This window comes from Penicillium psychrofluorescens (assembly GCF_964197705.1).
Source record: "Penicillium psychrofluorescens genome assembly, chromosome: 4".
In the NCBI taxonomy this organism is placed as follows: domain Eukaryota; kingdom Fungi; phylum Ascomycota; class Eurotiomycetes; order Eurotiales; family Aspergillaceae; genus Penicillium; species Penicillium psychrofluorescens.
The window spans coordinates 3,088,716-3,108,832 of NC_133442.1; the positions used below are offsets into that span (position 1 = coordinate 3,088,716).

Sequence of the window (20,117 nt, forward strand, 5' to 3'; positions counted from 1 at the left end):
ACTGCCACCTGCCAATTAGATTGCCGCTAGGGGCCTAGGGCCCTTCTTTATAATAGAGGAACGTCCTAGAGCTCCTCGGCTACCAGGCTAGATAAGTTACCGGGTGATTCATATGGATCTGCATCAGATATGCTGCTACGAGGGCCTCGCAGGAGTAAAGTGACTAATTCCTTGATTGTATCTCATTGATTATTCGATTACCACTGCAAGAGAAGTCCATCGCGCTCCGATGCAGAGAACAAAAGAGAAAAGAAAAAGACAGCAGACCGTAGATGGAAACGCGGTTGCTCATACGCCGATACCCTATGCCTCCTTGCACACCAAGGATGTGTGGTGTGGGACTGAAAACAAAACAGAGAAAAAAAGAAGCAGATTTTAGAACAAGGCATCTCTGCCTTTTGTAAGTCTCAAGATGAGAGCTAGTAGGCTTGTTGTGGACCTGCGATGGTCGATGCCACTATTTTCGGAAGGTTTCCACGCCCAGTGTTGGAGTTTCCACCATGCGGTCCGCGGGCACGCCTTCGTCGCGGCGCCGGGCGAAGAAACTGTCGCATTCCGAGACAATATGGGCCCACTCCGCCAAAGCGCGACCCGCATATTTGCTGGGCACGAGATGGTCGTAAGAGGGCAGGGGAGGGAGTTGGGGAAGCGGTGAGTTTTTGGTTGTAGGGGTTCTGGGTATCTTGGGCTCTTGGTCGACGCGAGGTGTCTGGAGTGGGTCTATGGGGTTTTCAGGATTTTCCACGGCGTGGCCGTCTTCTGAAGAAATTGTAGTATCTTCTGAAACCGTGTCGTCGTCTGATGCTTTTGCGGGAGAGCGTTGACGTTGGACGTGCAGCTGGGATGCCACTGGCAGGCATGGAGCAAAGAGGCGCTTGTTTTTGCTGGGCCATTGCGGTCGATCCATCCATTCCAAGGAAAACTTGAAGAAGAACGGCTGGTGTGGCAAGTCGGGCCGAACAAGCTCTTCGGTGCTGTTGTTCGGGGTGAGCTCATGCTGGTCAAGGCACCTTGTGTCAGAAGCCATCGTTATTTCGCTCGAACCGCTCTCCGACTCATCGGAGCTGCTGTTGGCTGCGTCATCTCCAGATCGAGAATTCGAGGAACTGCTGAACATGGATCGAAGAAGACCCCATCGACGTTTGCCAATGCTGCCCTCCGAACTACTTGAATCGGCTGATCCAGTTCTCCGGTGAGATCTAATTTGGTCTGGAGGAGCAGGTGGAACAACGCGGTCGAAAGAGACAAACAAGTTCACAGGAGAGACATGATTATCGCATCGGATGATGATGATTCTTCGACCGGGAGCCGGTGTACAGGGAGCGGAGGACAGGGGAGCCGTGAGTCCCTCTTCAGCCTTGGATTGGTATCCAATATAGTATTCCCAGACGCGCAAGAGTCGATCGGAGAGGGTCTCATAGATCATACTGGGAATTCCAGTTAGCACATAAACAAATCACTGTTAAATCGATCCAAGCACTTACGAATCCAGTGGTGTGGGATCGCCACTGAACCGACCCACTCTCCAACACAACAGACGGTGAAAGTATGCGCGTACCATTGGGCTCCAGTGATCGAAGTAATGGTAGAAGAGTGGCTCCTGAAGCAGGAAATCCAGGGTGAGACCAGCTTTTCTCAGCTCGGTGGCTGTCCAGGTACCCCAAGCGCAATAAAGGAAAGAGAAAACCCGGACCTCGGTCAGCGAATTGTGACTCTGCAGCATCTGCCTCGCAACATCCAACCAGAAGTTCCAGTCAAATAATTCCCGTTCGGTTGACTGAGCGTAGCGGGTGATGATCGGAATGACCTCCTCGATAAAATCACACAGCAAAAAGCACGCGTTGTGGTCGAATAGGGAAGTTTTCTGGGCGGAGGCTTTGAGAATTGCACAGAAGGATTCGGCGAACAACAATCGGGCACGATTTGGTTCAGCAGATGACTCGGAGAGGAAATCCCGCAGAAGGATGATCAACCGATTTTCCGCCATAGACCGATGACTGTTGCCTCCCCCAAGGGGATGCGAATTGGCTGAGGCATCTGGTGCTTCAATAAAATCATCGAAAGTGATGGCGGCTGCGACATGGGGATTTTCAGGTTGTTGGGCGGACTGTTTGTAAATGGTATCCTCCAGAACGACCAAGAGCTGGGAATGGACGAGCAGCAGACCCGGTGCCAAAATTCGGTTGGCTTTTTGGGTCTCGGGTGGTAGATACTCTGCGTAGAGGATATGAATGTATTTCACGAAGACGAAGAAAAGGTCCGTATCGCGTCCGCACCAACGCGTCACCCAAGGGGACTGCCAGGGAATATTTGTGATGTTCAAAGGCATATCAGGTTTCTGGTGAAGGTACCGTAGAAGAGGCCCGTAGGAGTGGAAGGCGAGGGAACGCAGCGCCACCGGGAAGGATAGAGAAAGCTCTTGGGTGTATGCGCGTAAATTGCCGCTTCGGGACCCAGACGATTGCGCCAGTACACGACGGAACGTGGTGGGAGGCGTGCTCCACAACCGAACCAAGATATCTGCTACTCCGGGGCAGAAGAAAAATGCGTAAGCACAGGCTTTTCCACAGAATGCTACCAGGCTGGCGGGTGCATGGCGCATGGACATTCGTTCCACCACAAATGACATCTGGGAAAGCAGATTCTGAATGAAGATATTCCGGGTATTATGGTGGATCGACTCGACCAGAAAGTCCGATCCCGACGAACCCGAGGCTTCGGATGTTTCTGAAACCGATGTCGATGCATATTTCAACGAATCTGGTGGTCCACTGTTATTTTGCGCAGTAGTGAACGGGATCCGCCATTCCGGGCGTGCCATGATACCAACCACCGCCTCCAGGAACACCGGCCTATCTGTTCCGGAGATGGATTGGTTATTCTTGCCATTGAGCATCTCCAGCATTCCAATCCACCACTTATTGAGAATATTCACTCGGCGATCCAAGTCTTCCGGTCTCAAATCCTTGCATGATGCATGGAGATGATGGCGGCTGAGAAAAGGAACCAGGGAGGTACGGATAACATTGGCTTTGAGAGAGCTTGATTTGGATTGGAACCTGAATATCTCTAGTTAGTAATTGCGATCATGCTCTGAGAATGGTGGCACGTACTTTTGATAATCCGCTTCGAGGCCGCGAAAAACACCCCAAAGTTCATCCTTCCGACGAGAATGATCACCGCCACTATGTGAAAGCGCGGCAGCAGCTGTAGCCGCGGCTCCCTTGGGCATCGGCGGTAGAACTGGCGTGGAGACCGATAAGGACGAGGTAAACTTCTCTAGTGACGAATGTTGGCGTAACGAGCGGTCGGTTGGGCTGTTAGGCGCTCCCGGGTTGTCTTCAAGGTCCTTGGCCACCACAGCCTGCATTGGGCGCCTTGGCCGTTTGTATAAAATCGTACGCTTCCGGGAGGGGTGGACAGATTCCGAGTCTGCCACCGTGTCCGTCGCTGTGGCAGTTTTCTTGGTTTGGGAGCGCGAGCTAATTGAAGACTGCTCGTCTCCACGGCTCTGGTGCTGCTTGGCTCGCTTAGATGATGGAGACGGAGAGCGTGACGACGAGCCCCATGGTTTCCGGGCAAGGCTCACTATCCGCCCCGACATCGATCGGCCTTTTGATGGTCGCGCCACGGGTTCTGGTGCCCTTGTTCGCGGCGTCTTTTCGGCATGCGAATCTGTACCAGTCTTGTTCACCTCCTCCGATGATGACAGTGTGAAGTGTGAGACGGCGATCTCCGGCCGATTCTTGGAGCGCAAAGACGTCCGTCGTAGGATATCTTTCCCCGCCCGCACACTTTCCTTCGTCGGCGAATCCGACAGGGTGGGCACGGCATAGTCAGAGAATGTCCTTCTTAGGTTCGACGGACCGGGTTCTGTGGCAGGCAACACACGGGGGAGGTCCGTATAGCTGGCCGAGCGTGGCAGAAACCCATTCCCATCATCGTTGGTGTAGTTGCTGACAGTCTCGGTGGAAGGCGAAGACATGGTCTCGGGGGCCAACAAAGTTGACTATCGAGCGTGGGGGATAGCTTGTCGGCGAGTGGACATGTCTCCCTTGGGTAAACAGTGAGCGGATGTGTGAGGTTGGCGTCGGAGAGACCAGCTCGTCCAGGCACCAGGTTAAAGATGGTCAGAACAGGACATGTGAGGAGCGGCGCAGCATCGGAGAGGGTGTGGCGGGTAGGAGGTTGGCGGAGGGCGGAAACAAGGGCAGGAGGTGAGGTTGAGAGATGGAGGAAACGTATGCCAGGTGGCAGCGATCGAATTGTAGACCAGTTACAAGGAGGGAGAAGAGGCGGGTCTCATCCTTTGCCGGCATCCAGGAGGGCCACACATCAATTGGGGCGAGGTGTGCTAGGTTGAACGGGCCAGGAACGGTGCCTGGCTGGGATAAGATAGATCGAGCTTCCACTAACTGCAGCAAAGGGCGGTGGAGCCAAACAGCCACTGATCGGCGGCAGGGAATCTAGTCTCGGGGAAAGCTGCTCGCCAGGTGTACTTTGTATTTTTGAATTTGCTACCAGGGTCTTTTGGTAACAAGGGTCAGCGAAGGGCGGGGGACGGTCGGCCCGTCGAGAAGCGAGGGAGATCCGGCAAGAGGATGGAGTGGAGGGATCAGGGGGAGGGAGGGAATGAGTGAAGGAGCAGGGAGAAGGCAAGAGAGAGATAGCAGTGAAGTGATGTTGGAAGAAAGAGTAAGATAGAAGTCCCGTGATGTCCTATTCTTCCTCTGAGACACTTTCTTCTTTTTTTCCTCTCTCGGCATTTCGGACTACTTTGCTCCCAGAGCATTCTCTCTCTCTCTCCATCCGCTGCTCCAACCATGGCTCCACCGGCATCTTAGCCATCATGCGCGCGTAATGTCCTCCCACCACCCCCCGAGGCTGACTTCTGTATCTCTGTATCAGCCCCGATTCCAACCCACGCGGGAATGGTTATTATTGATTTGTTACCCGATCCGCACCTTCCGCCCATGGATGGTCCTGATGCGTCACCCATTCTTGAGTGCTGCCCGAATGGTTCTGGCTGCTGATTCGCGCATTCCTATGCAGGACCCAACTGGTACAAGAATGTGTCTCTCTGTCTTTCTCACGCACTTCACCTGTCAAGGGAACACGAGCGGCGTCCAAGTTGCCCCGCATTCCAGCTGTGGCTCATGGCGGACAGCGCACGAACTACTTCCACAACATCCAGCCGGCCGCAATCGCCATCCGCCGATGGCCGCGAGAGAAAAAAGACCTCCGGTCTGCAGGGAACTTCCAGGCCGTGCCGGAATAGCAAGGACATTCAAACGATCGCAATCAGCCCTGCAGGGGACACCCAGCCACTGACGCTTCAGTCACCTTACCATTCAGTATATATGTCCCGCTAATCGTCTCTCCCATCTAGCCACCACGTTATTATCATACCGGGCTTCCGCGTAGTCAATGTTAAGGGCTTACTTTACCGCCCTGCTTGTTTTCTCCTTGTACGGTCTGTCAAGGGATGCCTCTTGTATTGTGGACTAAAGTATTGTATACTCGTATGTAGACGGACTTCCCCTAGATTGTGTCCTGACTATGTAGCAATTCCAATGTTGATTTGGTGTCCGACTGAGGATCAACTCGCCGTCAGGGCGCAATCGAGGGCAGGTCTGCAGCCACGACCGCAGACCTTTTGGACAGGTTGGTTTAATGCATCCATCCATCAATGATCTACATGGTAGTGGGATAATATGTGGGCTGGGACGGGTGCATTCAACTTGTCAGATGCACAAACAATGGATCATCTCAGTCCACCTAGATGGGATTTACACCCGATGCAGAGCACAGATTTAAGACAAAGGAAAAAGGTTCAACGTTTCTCAAGGTGGTCTAATTTACAAGCATCAGGATCCGAGAGGCGGCCACTCTCCGGCCACAGGCGGAGAGCCAACCATCCGTCCCATATTTCCCCAGACCAAAAAGTCGAATCAACAATGAAATGTCTAGTGGGCAGCAGGGGTCTCCTCCTCATCCTCCTCGAACCAGTTCTCCTCAACGGGGGGGGCCTCACCGGCGGCGGCCTGACCCTCGACCTCGACCTCCTGGCTCTCGTAGGCGGACAGCTCGCTGGCGAGGTTGGCCTCCTCGGGCGACTTGGGGGCCTGGGGGGCGGTGAACTTGTGGACGTGGGCGTCGGCGTCACCGGCCTTGATGGGAGTGGGCTTGTAGGCCTTGAGTTCGCGAAGGTACAACTCCGAAACGGGGTCGGCTGGAGGGGGGCGAAATGGGTTAGTACGGGCGCAATTGGATGATTAGGGATCCAATCATCGATGAAGAGAAGTGGTGACATACCCCGACGGACAGCAGAGGTCAGGAAGCTGCGGCGAGCGATCGAGGCCTGTTGCCGAGAGGCACGGGAGAGGACGGAGCGCTGCGGACGGTCAGCTAGGGCCAGGCACGGGGAATATACAATGTGGGCATACCGAGGCTCGCAGAGTCTGGGACATCATCTTGGCTGCGAGAAGTGTCTCAAGGGGATGGAGGGGGAAACTGCTGTGACAGGGTGGATTGTTCTGATCGAGGAGAAGTGCAAACGATGAAAGTCGGAAGGGCGGCTTGGCGCTGACTCAGAAAGAGCGATGACTCAGCGTCCATCCAACCTCAAGAACTTGCCATCCTCTCTCGCTGACCTATCTCTTCCCATCTCCCCATCTCCCCCAGTCCTCGATCCCTCTCCGTCCAAGCACCTGCCTGCTTGTCCCCGGAACTCGACTCTCGACGTTGCTTTGCTCGATCACTCTGATCTGATTCACTTGCAGCGGCCCGGTCAGGTTCTACGACCCCTTTTCGTGAGATCATTGCTCTTACGGAGACCTTGACTGGTTCATCGGTCGGACTCGCTGGCATCTGGGATTTCGGTGGCTCACTTTCGTCTGAGAAACCGCAGACTTGTGAAGGCTTTCACAACTGGGGGGTGATCTACTGGACTGAGTGTACATCGCGGGGAAAGGTAATAGCAGCCTGTTTGACTTGGGTGGCGTCGTCCAAGTGGCTCGATGGATCCGGTTGCTGGGTGAACAGCCATGCAACCGCTTCCATGAGAGCTTGGTGACTTCATCCAAAGCTGTTGGTTGAATCTTTGAATGTAGCAATCGGGCTAACCTGAGTCTATCAAGGCAGTGGCGCACAGAAGACGTTGAAGAGCCGAAACGCGAAGCACGTCGTCGGTGTTATCATCCTTGCCCTGTACCTGTTGAGAACGACTCAATAGGTGGACTTAATCTCTTCTGTGGTCGAAGTCCAGCAGCCAAACTGTATTCGCCACTATTCTTTCGTTACTACAACCGCAAATACAATTTATCTGTCAGCGCCAAGAAAGTCGCCAAAAGACACACCGCACGGTTTGAGGACATCCGCATCGCAAAAAAGATGGCGGCCATGTCACCCGTAGCAATGGCCGAGGCGGCTTCCCCATGGAAGAAAAACCTGTCTGCCCACCTTCTCTGCCCGGAGTGCAAGGAGGTGCCTCCCAACCTGGAGTTTCCGGACTCCCACGAGACCGTCTGCGGATCCTGTGGACTCGTGCTCGCTGATCGAGAAATTGACGTGCACTCTGAGTGGCGAACCTTCTCCAACGACGACCAGAACAACGATGACCCGTCCCGTGTTGGAGACGCCATGAACCCGCTGCTCAACGGTGATCAGCTGGAGACTTCGATTGCCAGCGGAGGATCTGGTCGAGCTCGGGACCTGTATCGCGCCCAGAACAAGCAGTCGAACGAGAAGGCGAACAAGGCGCTGCTCGCAGCCTACAAGGAGATCGGTGCGCTGTGCGACGGATTCAATATCCAAAAGAACGTTGCCGACACGGCCAAATATCTCTTCAAGATCGTGGATGATGCCAAGGCATTCAAGGGCAAGTCCCAGGAAGTCATTATTGCTGGCTGTATCTTCATTGCCTGCCGCCAGTGCAAGGTTCCCAGGACCTTCACTGAGATCTTTGCCGTGACCAAGGTGACTCGGAAGGAGATCGGTCGCATCTACAAGGCGTTGGAGAAGTTCTTCACTGCACAGAACGTCGAGCGCAACAATGCCGTCGTGTCGAGTGGCGGAGTGCCTGACCCGAACGACGGCTACACGGCCACCACTTCGACCAAGCCAAGCGATCTCTGCAACCGTTTCTGCAATCTCCTCGATCTGCCCTACCAGGTCACCAGCGTGTCCGCTGCCCTTTCTGACCGCGTCACCACCATGGGTGACCTGGCCGGTCGCTCTCCGCTTTCTATCGTCGCGGCTTGCATCTACATGGCCTCCTACCTGATGGGTCAGGGCAAGTCTGCCAAGGAAATCTCCCAGGTGGCCCACGTCAGTGATGGAACCATTCGCGGTGCTTACAAGCAGCTCTACGCTGAGCGGGAGCGCCTGATCGATCCGGAGTGGATCAAAGAGGGCAAGGGCGATATGAGCAAGCTGCCTGTGAGCTGAGCTGGGCTGATAAGGGACGTGCGCGATCTATGTCGTCTCCCTTGTTCTTTTGATGATACCAATGGTTTTTTTTTTTCTATCCAACGAGTCAGTCCACAAAAACAGCCTCCCCTTCTCTTACGAGCTATTCTCCCTCTCCCTCTCTTTTTTGATGTTTATTCAGAACCAACTGCAGATATTTGCATGGCTTACCCCAGGATCTTTGTAGCCACACGGCTGATCCCTGAGAGAAAATAACAAAAAGAGAACGAAAAAAAAAAACAGATGAAATCAAATACAATGCATGCCCTGTCTTATCTTGGTCCTCTTGTGTGCTTTAATCCTCGTGTAATGCGTGTGCTTGTGGCCTTTTTTTTTCCATTCTTTTTCTTTTGCAAAATACTCGAGTCTCATTTGAGGCTTAAGCAGTCTCGTGTACATCATACTGAGCAGAAGAGTTTATAATGCAACAAGTTGATCCTATAGTTACACTTATTCCAAGAACGGTAACTATCGACGATCACCCCAACTTTAAATCCATGACGCCAGCCTGAGTTTCTACTCTAGATTGATCGATGTAAATATTGAATATTTGGACGTACGAATGGATATACCCTAAGAAGCTACAATTGAGAATAGAATATGGCAAACAAAGCCAGAGTGATGTGGATTCATAATCCAAAGGATCCTAAGTTATTAAACAGCATTGGAAAGAAATAAAAGAGCTACTCAGGTTGTAGTCTCAGATCCTCATCTACACACGGGACAACAGAGCACTAGCTTGCACACACACACACACATCAAGTACATCAACATAAAAGTCATAGAAAGAAGCCAAAAAAGGAGAGGAAGAGCATCTCATCTACTCCTGCAAATGGATTTCGCCATCAGACCTTTTCTTGCCGTCAGCCGAGGCAGTCAGGTTCTCAAGCGTGTCCTCCAGGTTGGTCGGCGGGACCGAAGCGGCCATGTCATTGGCAACAGCCGCAGCATCAGTAGTTGGCTCTGGATCCACTTGTTCGGCGACTGTCTCGGTCTCTACCGGAGAGGACGTATCGACCTGTTCTGGGGTCTCCTCAATGGAGGTCGGGGCTTCCTCCTCCCCCTTCTCCTCCACCTCCTCCTGAACGGGATTGGTCTCGACGGGGGCCGTGACGGTGGTGGGTGAGACGAGATCTTCCTTCTTCTGGATAGGAGACTCCGCGACGGGATCGGCAGGCTCCCCGGCTGTGTTTTTGGCGAGCTCGGGGGCCATAGGAGTCTCAATTGGTGAGGCTAAAGGCTTTTCGATCGCGGCGTCACTGCCCACAATCAAATTGCCGTCTTCGCGGACCTCCCACACATTCCATGTTGCCGTGATCTTCACCTCGGGGATAGTAGGCAGCCTGGCGTTGGCATTTTCCACTGCGGGTTTCCTCCGCGCGGGGCCACGGGCTCGGCCCTTGCGAGCATCGCTGAGAGGCTGCTTTTCAGCAGCGGGCTCAGGTTCCTTTTCTTGGGGCTTGGGTTGTTGAGGACCCTGCTGCAGTCGAGAGTTCAGATCAGTAAGGAAACCGGCCTTCAAGGCTGCGATCTTGCTTCCGCCGGGGCGAGCAGGAATGGCGGGCTTCGTTTTGGGCACAGCGGGTGCATCCTTGGCGGATTCTGCGCTGCCAGTTGAACCGGCGGAGGAGACCTTGGTTAGATTCTCTGTTGAGCTTGGCTTAGCGGGCCGCGATGGGATCTGCGGTTTCGGTCGGTCTGGAATCATTGGCGGGGCCCGCTTGTCCGTGGGTGAGCTTGCCTGAGATTGACGCTGAGGACGTTGGGGAATGCTGGGCTTTGAGGGAATTTCGGGGCTCTTGACCTCATCTGTCGCAGGCTCAACGGTGGTCACCAGCTGCTGGCTATCCGGAGTATCTTCCCAGATATCCCGACTTGGAAAACGCTGTTTGATAGCGTCCGGACGCGCAGGCTTCTTTTTAGTTTGAAAGCCCTCGCCTTCAAGAATCTGAGTGGCGAGTTTATGGGAATTGATCTGGGAAGTCTGCATCCGGCGTGCAGCCTCCTGCTCAGGTGTTTCAAACGTCTCAACGGAGGCGGACTTGGGAAGGTCTGGGGTTGTCACAGTCGCGTGGAGCTGTAGACTGTTCGGCGCATCCTCCCAGATATCTTCACTGGGGAACCTGTGCTTGCTCATATCGGGGCGCTGCTTGAAACGGTCTGCGGCGGACACAGGGCGCTCCTTCTTTCCATCATCTTCTGGGAACAACGGCTCGTATTCTTCTACGTCTTCGAGGGGAGTATGTGAATCCTCCCACTGTTCACGAGAGTCCCATCGGGTCAAGGCAGGAATGCCACCCTGGCTGGCCGATCGACTGTTCGAGCGACTGTGGTTCACACTGGGAGTGCGACTGCGGCCTTCATCAAAGCTGTCTCGGTGCTCAAACGTCGGAGTGATTGCAGGATGTAAGTATGCCGATTCGGGGCGCACTTCATCTGCCGCTAGAATGGGCTCTTCTTCCTCTTCGAGGGCAACTTCCGCGTCATGGGTATAATCTTCAAATGCGGGGGCCGGGGTAAATCCGTCGGGATGGTGCAGAGGATGCACTGGGTCATCCACATGGATCACTTCACCTTCGTGGTAGTGTCCATGGGAGGAGCCGGTCCGGGTACGGCGCAGCGGAGAGCTAGGGGCTTCCTTGGGCTCGAGTGCTGAAGCTGGGAAGCTCATTTGCCGAAGAGGCGATTCAACCACTGGCAGACTGCTGTCGTGCCGGGCCTCCAGAGGCGGAGATGCCATACGATGCGTGTATTCGTCCGAAGCGAGGTAACCCACCTCTTCGTCGGGTGTACCCTGTGCGGCTGGAGAAGTGCCTAGATGGAATAAGTATCAATCCAAAAGCCTCCGCATGAGATATTACTTACCAAAACCAGATCCAGCGTTGGCGGGGCTTCGGACGATCTTGTTCAGGTCATCGCTGCTCAAGGCCCAATCCGGACGAGGAGTGCCAACACCAGGGCCGTACTGCCCTTCTTCCTTGACGTATTCATCGGGGTGCTTCTCGTACCAGGCCGCCTCGAACTTATCGGTATGCTGCACACCGTGGCCATGCAGGCCATAGCTGCCCGGCGGCAGGGACGAGTCCCGACCACTGCGAGTCCGATGGTGGTTACGACCTGAACGCTGAGAGCCCTGTTCAAGATAGGGACTCGGCGACGGAGCCTGGACGTCTCCTGCGTTGGGGTACATGGGAACACGGATGCCATGATCATCTCCGAACTGCGCGGAGTGCCGACGTTCTGAGGAGGCGGTCGAGGACTCGGCCCGGGATCCATTGGCGTGCGAGTGAAGCGAACGACTGGAGCGTTCCTGCTCCTCGTGAGCCGGAGAAGGACCATCCCGGCCCACTCCCACGGCTGCGGCCTGGCGGGAATCGGTGCGGGTGACGGCCTGCACTTTGGCCTTGGCACTTGATGTCGGCAAAGACGGTCTCGGTTGGTGAATCTTGAGGTCACTGCTGATGTTGCGAGTTTCTGTCGGCGCTTGGTGGTAGCTGTCCGACATGTTGCCCATGTCCAGGTCGGCGTATTCAATGCCCTCCTCGCCCAGGGATGGTATCGTCACGCTGGGCGGGCGCTGAGGCAGATCGTTGGAGGTGGTGCGGACCATGCCCGGCCCATTCCACTCGTTGAGGGGAGACGGCGCATAGCTGTCAGGCATTGGGGAGACCGATCGATCGTGTCGGCGGTTGGGACGCGGAGGGATCTTGGGCATGTCCGATACGGATGTGGTGGGTTGAGGCGATCGACTCGGTCGAGGAGGTATGGCCGGGGCAGTTTGTGTTGTCATGGTGGAGGTGGTGGAGAGTACTTTAAAGCTGTATGTTGGCTGTCAGCGGGTCGAAGCTCAAGGGCAAGTGAAGTGGCCTGCAGCCCACGTGTGCAGACACGTTGGACCGGCGAATGAAGCAAGCTGCAGGCAATCGAACAGAGAGCAATTGGGCACTCCTGTCGGTGACAGAGGCCAGGCCAAGACTGCCAGCACGGTAGAGGGGGGATTTCCAGTATATGGCCCAGTCTGCCGGTGCAGGCCCTATCTGTGGTCTCCCCGAATGCGTTTCTCTGCTGCCAGATTCTGCCTCACAGGGAAGGGGTGGGCATGGAGATCGACTGATAAGGAAAAGACAGAATGGAAGAGCTTACCCAGAATGAGAAGTGTAAGAGCGGGAGTGCAGGATACATCAATTCGAACGAATTCAATGCAAAGACAGAAGCTTGGAAGCAAGCAGAGTCAGAGTTGGCCAGAGAGAGAGCGAGAGCGAGAGGATGATGTATTCGCCTTGGGAGCAGAACCTGACCCGCTTTCTGCCACAGCCCACTTTCGGCGCATGACTGTGCTCTGCCAGCCTGAAGGCGCTACGTTTACCGTACCGTGACAATACGAGACCGTGATCCAACGGCCGCTGGGTCCGTTGCATTTGCAGCGGGTGCAAATCCCTCATACAGGATCTATACTTAGGCTGGTCCAGGCCTGGGTCTTCCATGAGGCCACTGATCAGCCGATCCGATTAGAGGTTTCACCCCCTGTTACAGTCCTATCGCCATCCTGGTGCAGATAACACAACACCACCCACCGCACAGAGTCTGATCGCGATTGATTTCACGGCCTCGGGATTGGTCGAGCATGCCGAGGCGGTGAGCGGGTTCTCCGCATTACATCATCTGGCAGATCAGGTGAGCCACTAGGTTTTGGCGGTCACGACGTACCTACTCTCGGGAATAGAGAGACGTATGGTAGTGATAGTGTCGTGGGAGAATAAGATTGCCAGAATGGCAATCAGTCTGCTGAAGATAGAATTCAAATTCGAGATTTTCCAACGGCTATTGGTGGTTTTATCCTCGTGTATGTATGCTTCCTAGCGAGAAGAAATACCGGTACCCTACTGACCGCATCGTGCAAACTTGGAAGAACGGCTTTCACGGTGCGGGGAAGTACGTGCGTGGGGTCTGGCCAGCTCGACTAGCAGACCGAATGAGGGCTACGAGTGGAGCAGAACCGGTGACAATCCGAGGCGGAAAGACGAACAAGAGCTCGGCTGATCTGCAGTCCTGAGCCTACCTTATTATATCGGACAGGGTGGTGTATATACCTTGAAGTATACACCTTGAAGTATATACTTGAAGTAAATAGTGAAACAACTACCAGGCTGCGAGGACAAAACTACAGACTCACTCGAGGAATCTAAAACATATGCTTGGCTGATTCATCCCGGTGGTGCTAGGGAGACATACAAGTACAGGCTAACAAAGAACGAAAGACAAAAGCACTAAAACAGAGCGATATCCGTAACTAATCATGGCGCATTCCAATGCACGTCGCGCGCGACAAGCCCAGTCCCGGGAAGGTGTATCGAGGTATTCATCCCATCTTTTGTTCCACGCACATCCAGCCCTCGGGTCAATCCGAAGGGTATCGGTCCTCTCAGACAATCATCTGTGCAACACCCTGGCCGCCGAGAGTCTTGCTACCCACAAACTCCTGGCTCTTCATACCCGCAAGCGCGTAGAAGGCCGCGGCCACGATGAGGGTCACGGCGGCGGCGATCAAGCTGGAGGCGCCGGAGACCAGACTGGCCCATTGGATGGCGCTGAGGATGGTGTACATGCCAGCGCGCATCCAGTTGGTCGTGAAGCGACGGATGAAGGCGTCGAAGGTGGAGGAGGTCGGGCAGATGCGGAGGAGGAAGGGCACCTCAATGAAGAGGATGACGAATGAAGAGGCACTGTCACCATTATTAGCAAATCTGGAGCCCTGGAGAGCTGGGGCAGCGACTTACAAACATAGCGCACCGAAGATGATGCGGAGCGGTGCCGCGAAAAAGTTCGAAATCCCCACGGCAAAGCAGAGGATCATGGACAGCACGCCGGTCCTGGAGAGGTGGTTAGATCCCTTGATTTCTTCTCAGGCGCAGGGGCACGGGGAGCAGATCGACGGTTCCATGTGAAAACAAGGAGCTGGCCTGGCTATCGGCAACCGCCATTCAATAGCCAGCGATCATGATACCGTTTCACAAGCTCGAGCACCGGGTACCGAGTGGGAACATGACAGGTGCGGAAGAGTACTCACCATTGCCCGTAGATGCCTGGGAAGAGGGATATGTCAGCAGCACCACGGAATATAGGGAGGGCAACCCATACTGAAATTTCGCGAACGGAACTCCTCAGCCAGCGTCATGGTGGAATAGTGGTGGATGAAACAAGAGAAAGGTGCGAAGTGTCAAGTTAGTGGTCAGCCTCAGTCCACGCGGCAGATCCGATCCCGGGCGGTCAGCGTTGAAACAAAACAAAGCGGCTTGCACTTTACGTGAAATCAAAGAATCAGAAACAAAGATTCAAAACCGAAGGACTATTTTCGGTTGATTGACAGTTTATTCGCAGGATTCCCCGGATTCGGAACTATGGTACAAAATTTGCAATCCCTCAACGCCGATAGAAATATCTCTCAACACGCTCGCGGCTGCCTACCCTAGGCAGGCAAAAAAAAAAAGGGGAATGCAGCGGCCTATTTCTCCTTCTTCCACGGCTGTTCGATCTTCCCTTCATCTGAAATGTGGTTGTACGGCCGATCGTACCGCTTTTCCACGTCCTCGTTGTGTCGCTTCACGTCCTCCGGCAGATCGTCCCGCAGGTGGCCTTCCTGATCAGCCATGGGCGACTGGTTACCGTCTCGCAGAGTTGGCTTCGCGTTGTTAGATGGGATTGGATGGTTGCTGTCCGGAGCGTTCCCTTGTGCTTGTTTGTTGGCGCCGGAGGAGTCTTGGGCGTAGGTTCTCCGGGCTGTAGCATTCCAGATGGAGCGACCGGAGGGCAGAATGGAAGCTCGGGTGTACAGCCGAGGCTGACGTCGAAGGATAGACGCCATGATGTAGGTGTAGATGTTGCTGTTGCTGTTGCTGTTCCTCTGTAGCAGATAGGGGTCGATGTGACCGAACAAAGTGGATGTGAGAAAGTTTATTGGAAGCGTTGATTAAAGATCATTTTAAACTACTCATGACCATGCGTTTGTGCATCATCTGGCCTGAATCCGGTTTTTTGGTACATGCCATTGGGAGTTCTCACTCACGGGTGATGACGTACCCCGATGTCATATCAACCAGGATCTACACAGCCACTAAAACGACTCTCGGAAAGTCGACGGGGAATATTAATGTAGCTAATATAGCTAACATAGCTAACATAGCTACTCACAAGGCAGGTATCATCTCTGCTGAGCGGTATCTAAAGGCAACAAGGATTCAGACTTACTTAGGAGTATTTGGATTGGAATAATCTGCAATGCAGCACTTGAATTGACCAGTGACCACCTTGCTCGTTCTAGCTTCTAGCAGCGATGCACCGATTTGGCCAACGTGGAAAGTATAGTTCAGTTCGTTATACCAGCACTCAAGGGCAGACATTTCCGTATTGCACGTGGTGTGCTTCGTCCAACTCGCGGGCTTTGGCGTAATAGATATCAAGGTCCTTGGAGATATTGAAATGGAAGAAAGGGCGTTATCTCGAGGTCGCGCATACACACGGATGGACTAATCATACAGTTCAGCCCGACCTAAATAGTGAGTTCACTATTACAGCAGGCTTACTTCTTGGTTACTACCCTACGAGCTCCAGAAAATAGTGACGATAATGATATTCATGGCATCCCATCACGCCAGATGCTCATATAGAACACACATGTAAATCCGGTGGCCCACCAGAAATAGATAGAGTGGGCAACAGATGTGAGAAAGTCATCGACCAAATAAAAAATAAGTCCTTGAGTCGCAACCCAAAGCAAAGGCTCACCATTTGAGTCCGAAAAACGCCGTAATCAATCCCAGTAAATGGTCAATAGGCCAGACAAGAAAAATCGAATATAACCAAGGAAGGAGAGAAATTGGACAACGAAAGAATAAAAAATGTCGCAATGGCGGTTCGGAAAATAGATGCAAAACATGGAGCGGCATCGAAGAATAAAGCAACGACAGTAACACAGGGAAACCGAAATAAAGATAGGAACAACACAGTGATAAAAAGGGCAGGTCATGTGCACGTGAATCGATGCCTGTTTCCAGGCTGGTCCCAACGCCAACGCCAAGGATACATGGCCAGCATAAACAACAGCGAAATGCTCTAATCCGTAAGAGAAACACAGTAACAAGGTGTCCCGTATTGAGCCTGAGCTGTGTACGTCTGGCTGCTGCCCTGAGGGTTGATGTAGGTGGTCGTCGGGGTGGGCTCAATCTCATGGACATTGAAGTATTCCCCAGACAGAGGAGTAATCTGCCCGTTGGATATCACCTCCATCTGCTGGCAATAAGGTTGAATAGAGTCCGGAGAATCTCGTCGTTCATCGATCTTGATCCTCCGCGGGTAGTTTTCAAGATTCCCATAATCCCGCGTGGACCCCTGGTGCATGGTGGCTGTAGCAGCAGGCATCTCACTGTCGTAAGAGGCGGTGCCAGTGTCTTGGGTATTCAAGGTGGTTTGGTTGATATAGATGAAAAATTCCATCATCGTCCTGTTCCACCAACAGAACCACGGCTTCTGCCCAACTTCCGAATATTGGGTGTACTTCTTGCCAAAGTCCGGATACCCGCCGCCGAAGTCCCGCTTCATGGGGGTGCTTGAGAACTCCTCCTCGGGAACGATGACGAGTTTGTTGAACAGGGTCGAGAAGAACAGGGTCGGACCCATGCTTATTTCACTGGTATCGATCATCATGCTTAGAGGTTGAGTTGGTTGGGGCAGATATGGCGGTTGAGCCCCATAGGTAAAGGTGCTGCTTGGAGGTTGGTTGCCGAAAATAACGGAATTGTGGCCGTCCGGTCCACCAAAGTAGATCTCGGTATCGGTGTGATCTTGCATACAACCCCAGGCATCCTTCAGTTGTTGGTCCTCAATACACAGTTTCGAGAGGTTCTGCGGGCCTGAAGGAATGACGTAGCTGCCGGAGGTAGGAAGTGGTAGGAGGTTGGTCGGTGTAGCCGTTAAACTGGTGGCATCCATCTGCGGAGGTGCTGTGACAGTGACCACTCGTGGACCGCTGGTTTGTGCTGCCGCACTTTGCTCGGCATCGGCAGCTTTTTTGGTTCCTATAACGCCTCCAATAGCACCTCCGATGCATCCTCCGATTACCATCACTGTTCCTATTAGAACCAAAGTCCAAACGGGTAGCCCACAGCACGCAGTCTGTTTTCCTTTCCGTTTGAGCTTTTCCTCAAACGCCATAATGCCGGTGAGTGGTGCTCTTTGGGCACCATCGCCATCGCGATCCGGTGTTTGCTCCGGAACAAGGGCACCCCTTGACAAATCATCCGAGATCGGGGCCTCGTGCGAACCAATATTCAGTTGGTGTTCCTCCGGTTGAAGCGTTGAGTCTGACATGTTTTCTGCCCCTGGGGGCTTGGGGACAGCGCCCATTGGGTAGCGAGAATATGGTGGGAGTGGCTCCGTGTGGCCGTCAGCCCCGATGATATCGCCTACATCATCGTCTCGGCGAGCGGCAGGCGGCTGATAATGCTGATTGTGGCCGGGGAAGCCAACGGGAATCAACGAATCATCCATCCCCTCCTCGACAACATTCTGTGGGTACATCGCGTACGGATGTTGAGGGCCAACTGATTCTCCCAGCGGCTGGTCATTCTGGCGGATTGTCGAGGTGCTTGTCATGCTCGCAGACCGGCTAACGCCAACCTGAGGGTACATCGCATATGGATGGCTGGGCCCGGTGGCTCCGGTGTACGGGCTTAGTGCGCGCGGCATAGAGAAACGGGAGGAGATGCTTTGGTTGCGTTGGACCCCGGTAGGGGTGGTGTTGCCAGAGTTCGAGTTGGAATGGTTTGCCATGCCCATGACACCCTTTTGGGGCAGGCTGGACCGGTGAGGTTCATCGAAGGAGACGCGGGCTTCATCGCCAAACGGGTTCTCATTCTCGGTTGTGGAGGAGCTGACCGACTTCTGGGGGTGGTTACTGGAGCGGAGGGTTGTTGAGGAGGCGATTGAGCCGGAAAGACTAGGAGCGCGTTCGATTCGATCAGGATCCAGCGGTTCAAGGGAGTATTCGTCGGAGAAGACATTGGGATTGGAGCGGGAGGAGCGACCGAAGGATTGACGCGACATGGATTCGCCAGTCTGTCCCTGCGACAGTCGAGGAGTTTGAGAGGATTGGGATGCAGAGCGAGAACGATCGGAAGAGATGTGCCCGGACATGGCTCTTGATGTACGGCAGCCCTGTCGGGCCACCTCTTTGTTTGGTCAATCCGTCGACAGGGTGGCCGATGGAGAAGTGCCGAAGGGGAGGAGGGAGGGACGAAGAGCCAGGCGCGGTATACTCTTCGACGAGGATGGCAGAGCGAGATGAAAGTAAAGAACGGGACGCGAAGAGTTGTGGGAGAGTTGGATTAGATGGGAGGGGGTGAGATGATGGAGAAGACGATGAGAAGGAGTTCGACCCTTTGACGGCCGTGACCGTGTATTACCACAGAACAGGAAAAGACACCGCCCAAGTAGTGAAATATTCGGTCACGAAGCCGTCACGTTTTAATACAGCGCTTGTTGCCTGGGTTGCCTGGTCTGCCCTTCTTTCTCTACTGATCACTGAATCTCCAAAGATAGCTTTCTCTCTTAGGATTTCTTGTGCGATCGATTCGAGGCTGTACGGTGCTAGTCACTGGGCGTCGCCACCTACTTTGCTCCGGAATCTCACATTATTGTTATCTCTGCGCTGGATCTAGAATGCAATGCGAACTTGGTCACTCGACCTAAACTAGTGGTGTGTACTTGATAGGCCTAGAATCACACGTCGTGGTTGGGGTCCGGATTGCAATCCTTTATTTTTTCTGTTGGATTGTCGACGCGCGCGACCCATTTGAGTCCCTGGTTTGGCCCGCTTAAGCTCGTTGGGGTTTTTCCATTACTATGATCTCGTCCCACACGGAGGATCAGGAAGAATTATGTGGGCTAGGCATGGGAAACCTGGAATCCCGCCCGCACTAAAACCAAGACTGGCCAAATCCGGAATTGCTCAGGTATGCGGCGAGTCTCACGCCATGAAGCAGGGCTGAAGGGATGAGCCCCGGCGGATATCTCGGAGTATCCAGGCAGGGAAATCGTTGACCGTGCGAGTAAGATCCGAAGGCACAAGGTTTTTGCTACTGCTGCGCTGATGCCCCCATCGGTCCGACCGCAGGGTTCTTTTTGGGCCGATGTCCTGCGCGAGCAAGTTCTCCCCGGCCGGTAAGCCTGGACCAGTTCATCTCTGCGCATGTACAGCCAGTCCAGGCTCGGCTAAGAGAAAGTCGCTGCATCGCATCCATGGAAAACATGTGGGAAAAAACGGGGCCGTTTACCAAACACAGTTAGCATTCGCTAGCCTCTCCCGTTGAAATAGATCTGCTTCCACCGGTAGGAGCGGGTAAACCACGCAGCTTCAGCCAGGATTTGCGCTCCTGAAAAAGCATAAAGTCCGACAAAACGAGGTTGGGGCTGCGCAATATTGAATCCACCTAGGCACATCCCTTGACGAATACGGTAACATCCATGGATTATCGTTTGATGCTGCGATCATCAGATAGTGGTCTGGACTGATCGATACCAACGTACGTGTTTCAGAATGGCAAGGTCTCCATCGGGTCAGCCCTATGCCGGGTTTTATTGTCTGTCTATCTACC

General features: G+C 53.8%; 7 protein-coding genes across 7 annotated transcripts; 1 reads left to right on the plus strand and 6 right to left on the minus strand.

The window, feature by feature from the left end:
• Window positions 1-457: 457 nt before the first annotated feature.
• PFLUO_LOCUS6805 (uncharacterized protein) lies at window positions 458-3,985 on the minus strand (the record flags this gene model as incomplete). Its single annotated transcript, XM_073784384.1, has 3 exons — window positions 458-1,427; window positions 1,485-3,059; window positions 3,114-3,985. The coding sequence occupies 3 exons, from the start codon at window positions 3,983-3,985 to the stop codon at window positions 458-460; spliced, it is 3,417 nt and encodes a 1,138-aa protein (XP_073640845.1).
• Window positions 3,986-5,966: 1,981 nt separating this feature from the next.
• Window positions 5,967-6,473, minus strand: PFLUO_LOCUS6806 (ATP synthase F0 subcomplex subunit H atp14; the record flags this gene model as incomplete). Its single annotated transcript, XM_073784385.1, has 3 exons — window positions 5,967-6,232; window positions 6,316-6,394; window positions 6,447-6,473. 3 exons carry the CDS (start codon window positions 6,471-6,473, stop codon window positions 5,967-5,969), a joined length of 372 nt encoding a protein of 123 aa, XP_073640846.1.
• Window positions 6,474-7,392: 919 nt separating this feature from the next.
• Window positions 7,393-8,448, plus strand: PFLUO_LOCUS6807 (transcription initiation factor IIB; the record flags this gene model as incomplete). The annotated part of the gene is made up of 1 exon (XM_073784386.1): window positions 7,393-8,448. One exon carries the CDS (start codon window positions 7,393-7,395, stop codon window positions 8,446-8,448), a length of 1,056 nt encoding a protein of 351 aa, XP_073640847.1.
• An 841-nt stretch (window positions 8,449-9,289) lies between these two features.
• PFLUO_LOCUS6808 (uncharacterized protein) lies at window positions 9,290-12,259 on the minus strand (the record flags this gene model as incomplete). Its single annotated transcript, XM_073784387.1, has 2 exons — window positions 9,290-11,283; window positions 11,335-12,259. 2 exons carry the CDS (start codon window positions 12,257-12,259, stop codon window positions 9,290-9,292), a joined length of 2,919 nt encoding a protein of 972 aa, XP_073640848.1.
• Window positions 12,260-13,891: 1,632 nt separating this feature from the next.
• Window positions 13,892-14,644, minus strand: PFLUO_LOCUS6809 (Golgi apparatus membrane protein tvp18; the record flags this gene model as incomplete). Its single annotated transcript, XM_073784389.1, has 4 exons — window positions 13,892-14,192; window positions 14,247-14,339; window positions 14,537-14,552; window positions 14,608-14,644. The coding sequence occupies 4 exons, from the start codon at window positions 14,642-14,644 to the stop codon at window positions 13,892-13,894; spliced, it is 447 nt and encodes a 148-aa protein (XP_073640849.1).
• Window positions 14,645-14,971: 327 nt separating this feature from the next.
• PFLUO_LOCUS6810 (uncharacterized protein) lies at window positions 14,972-15,331 on the minus strand (the record flags this gene model as incomplete). Its single annotated transcript, XM_073784390.1, has 1 exon — window positions 14,972-15,331. One exon carries the CDS (start codon window positions 15,329-15,331, stop codon window positions 14,972-14,974), a length of 360 nt encoding a protein of 119 aa, XP_073640850.1.
• Window positions 15,332-16,578: 1,247 nt separating this feature from the next.
• PFLUO_LOCUS6811 (uncharacterized protein) lies at window positions 16,579-18,657 on the minus strand (the record flags this gene model as incomplete). The annotated part of the gene is made up of 1 exon (XM_073784391.1): window positions 16,579-18,657. One exon carries the CDS (start codon window positions 18,655-18,657, stop codon window positions 16,579-16,581), a length of 2,079 nt encoding a protein of 692 aa, XP_073640851.1.
• Window positions 18,658-20,117: the final 1,460 nt, after the last annotated feature.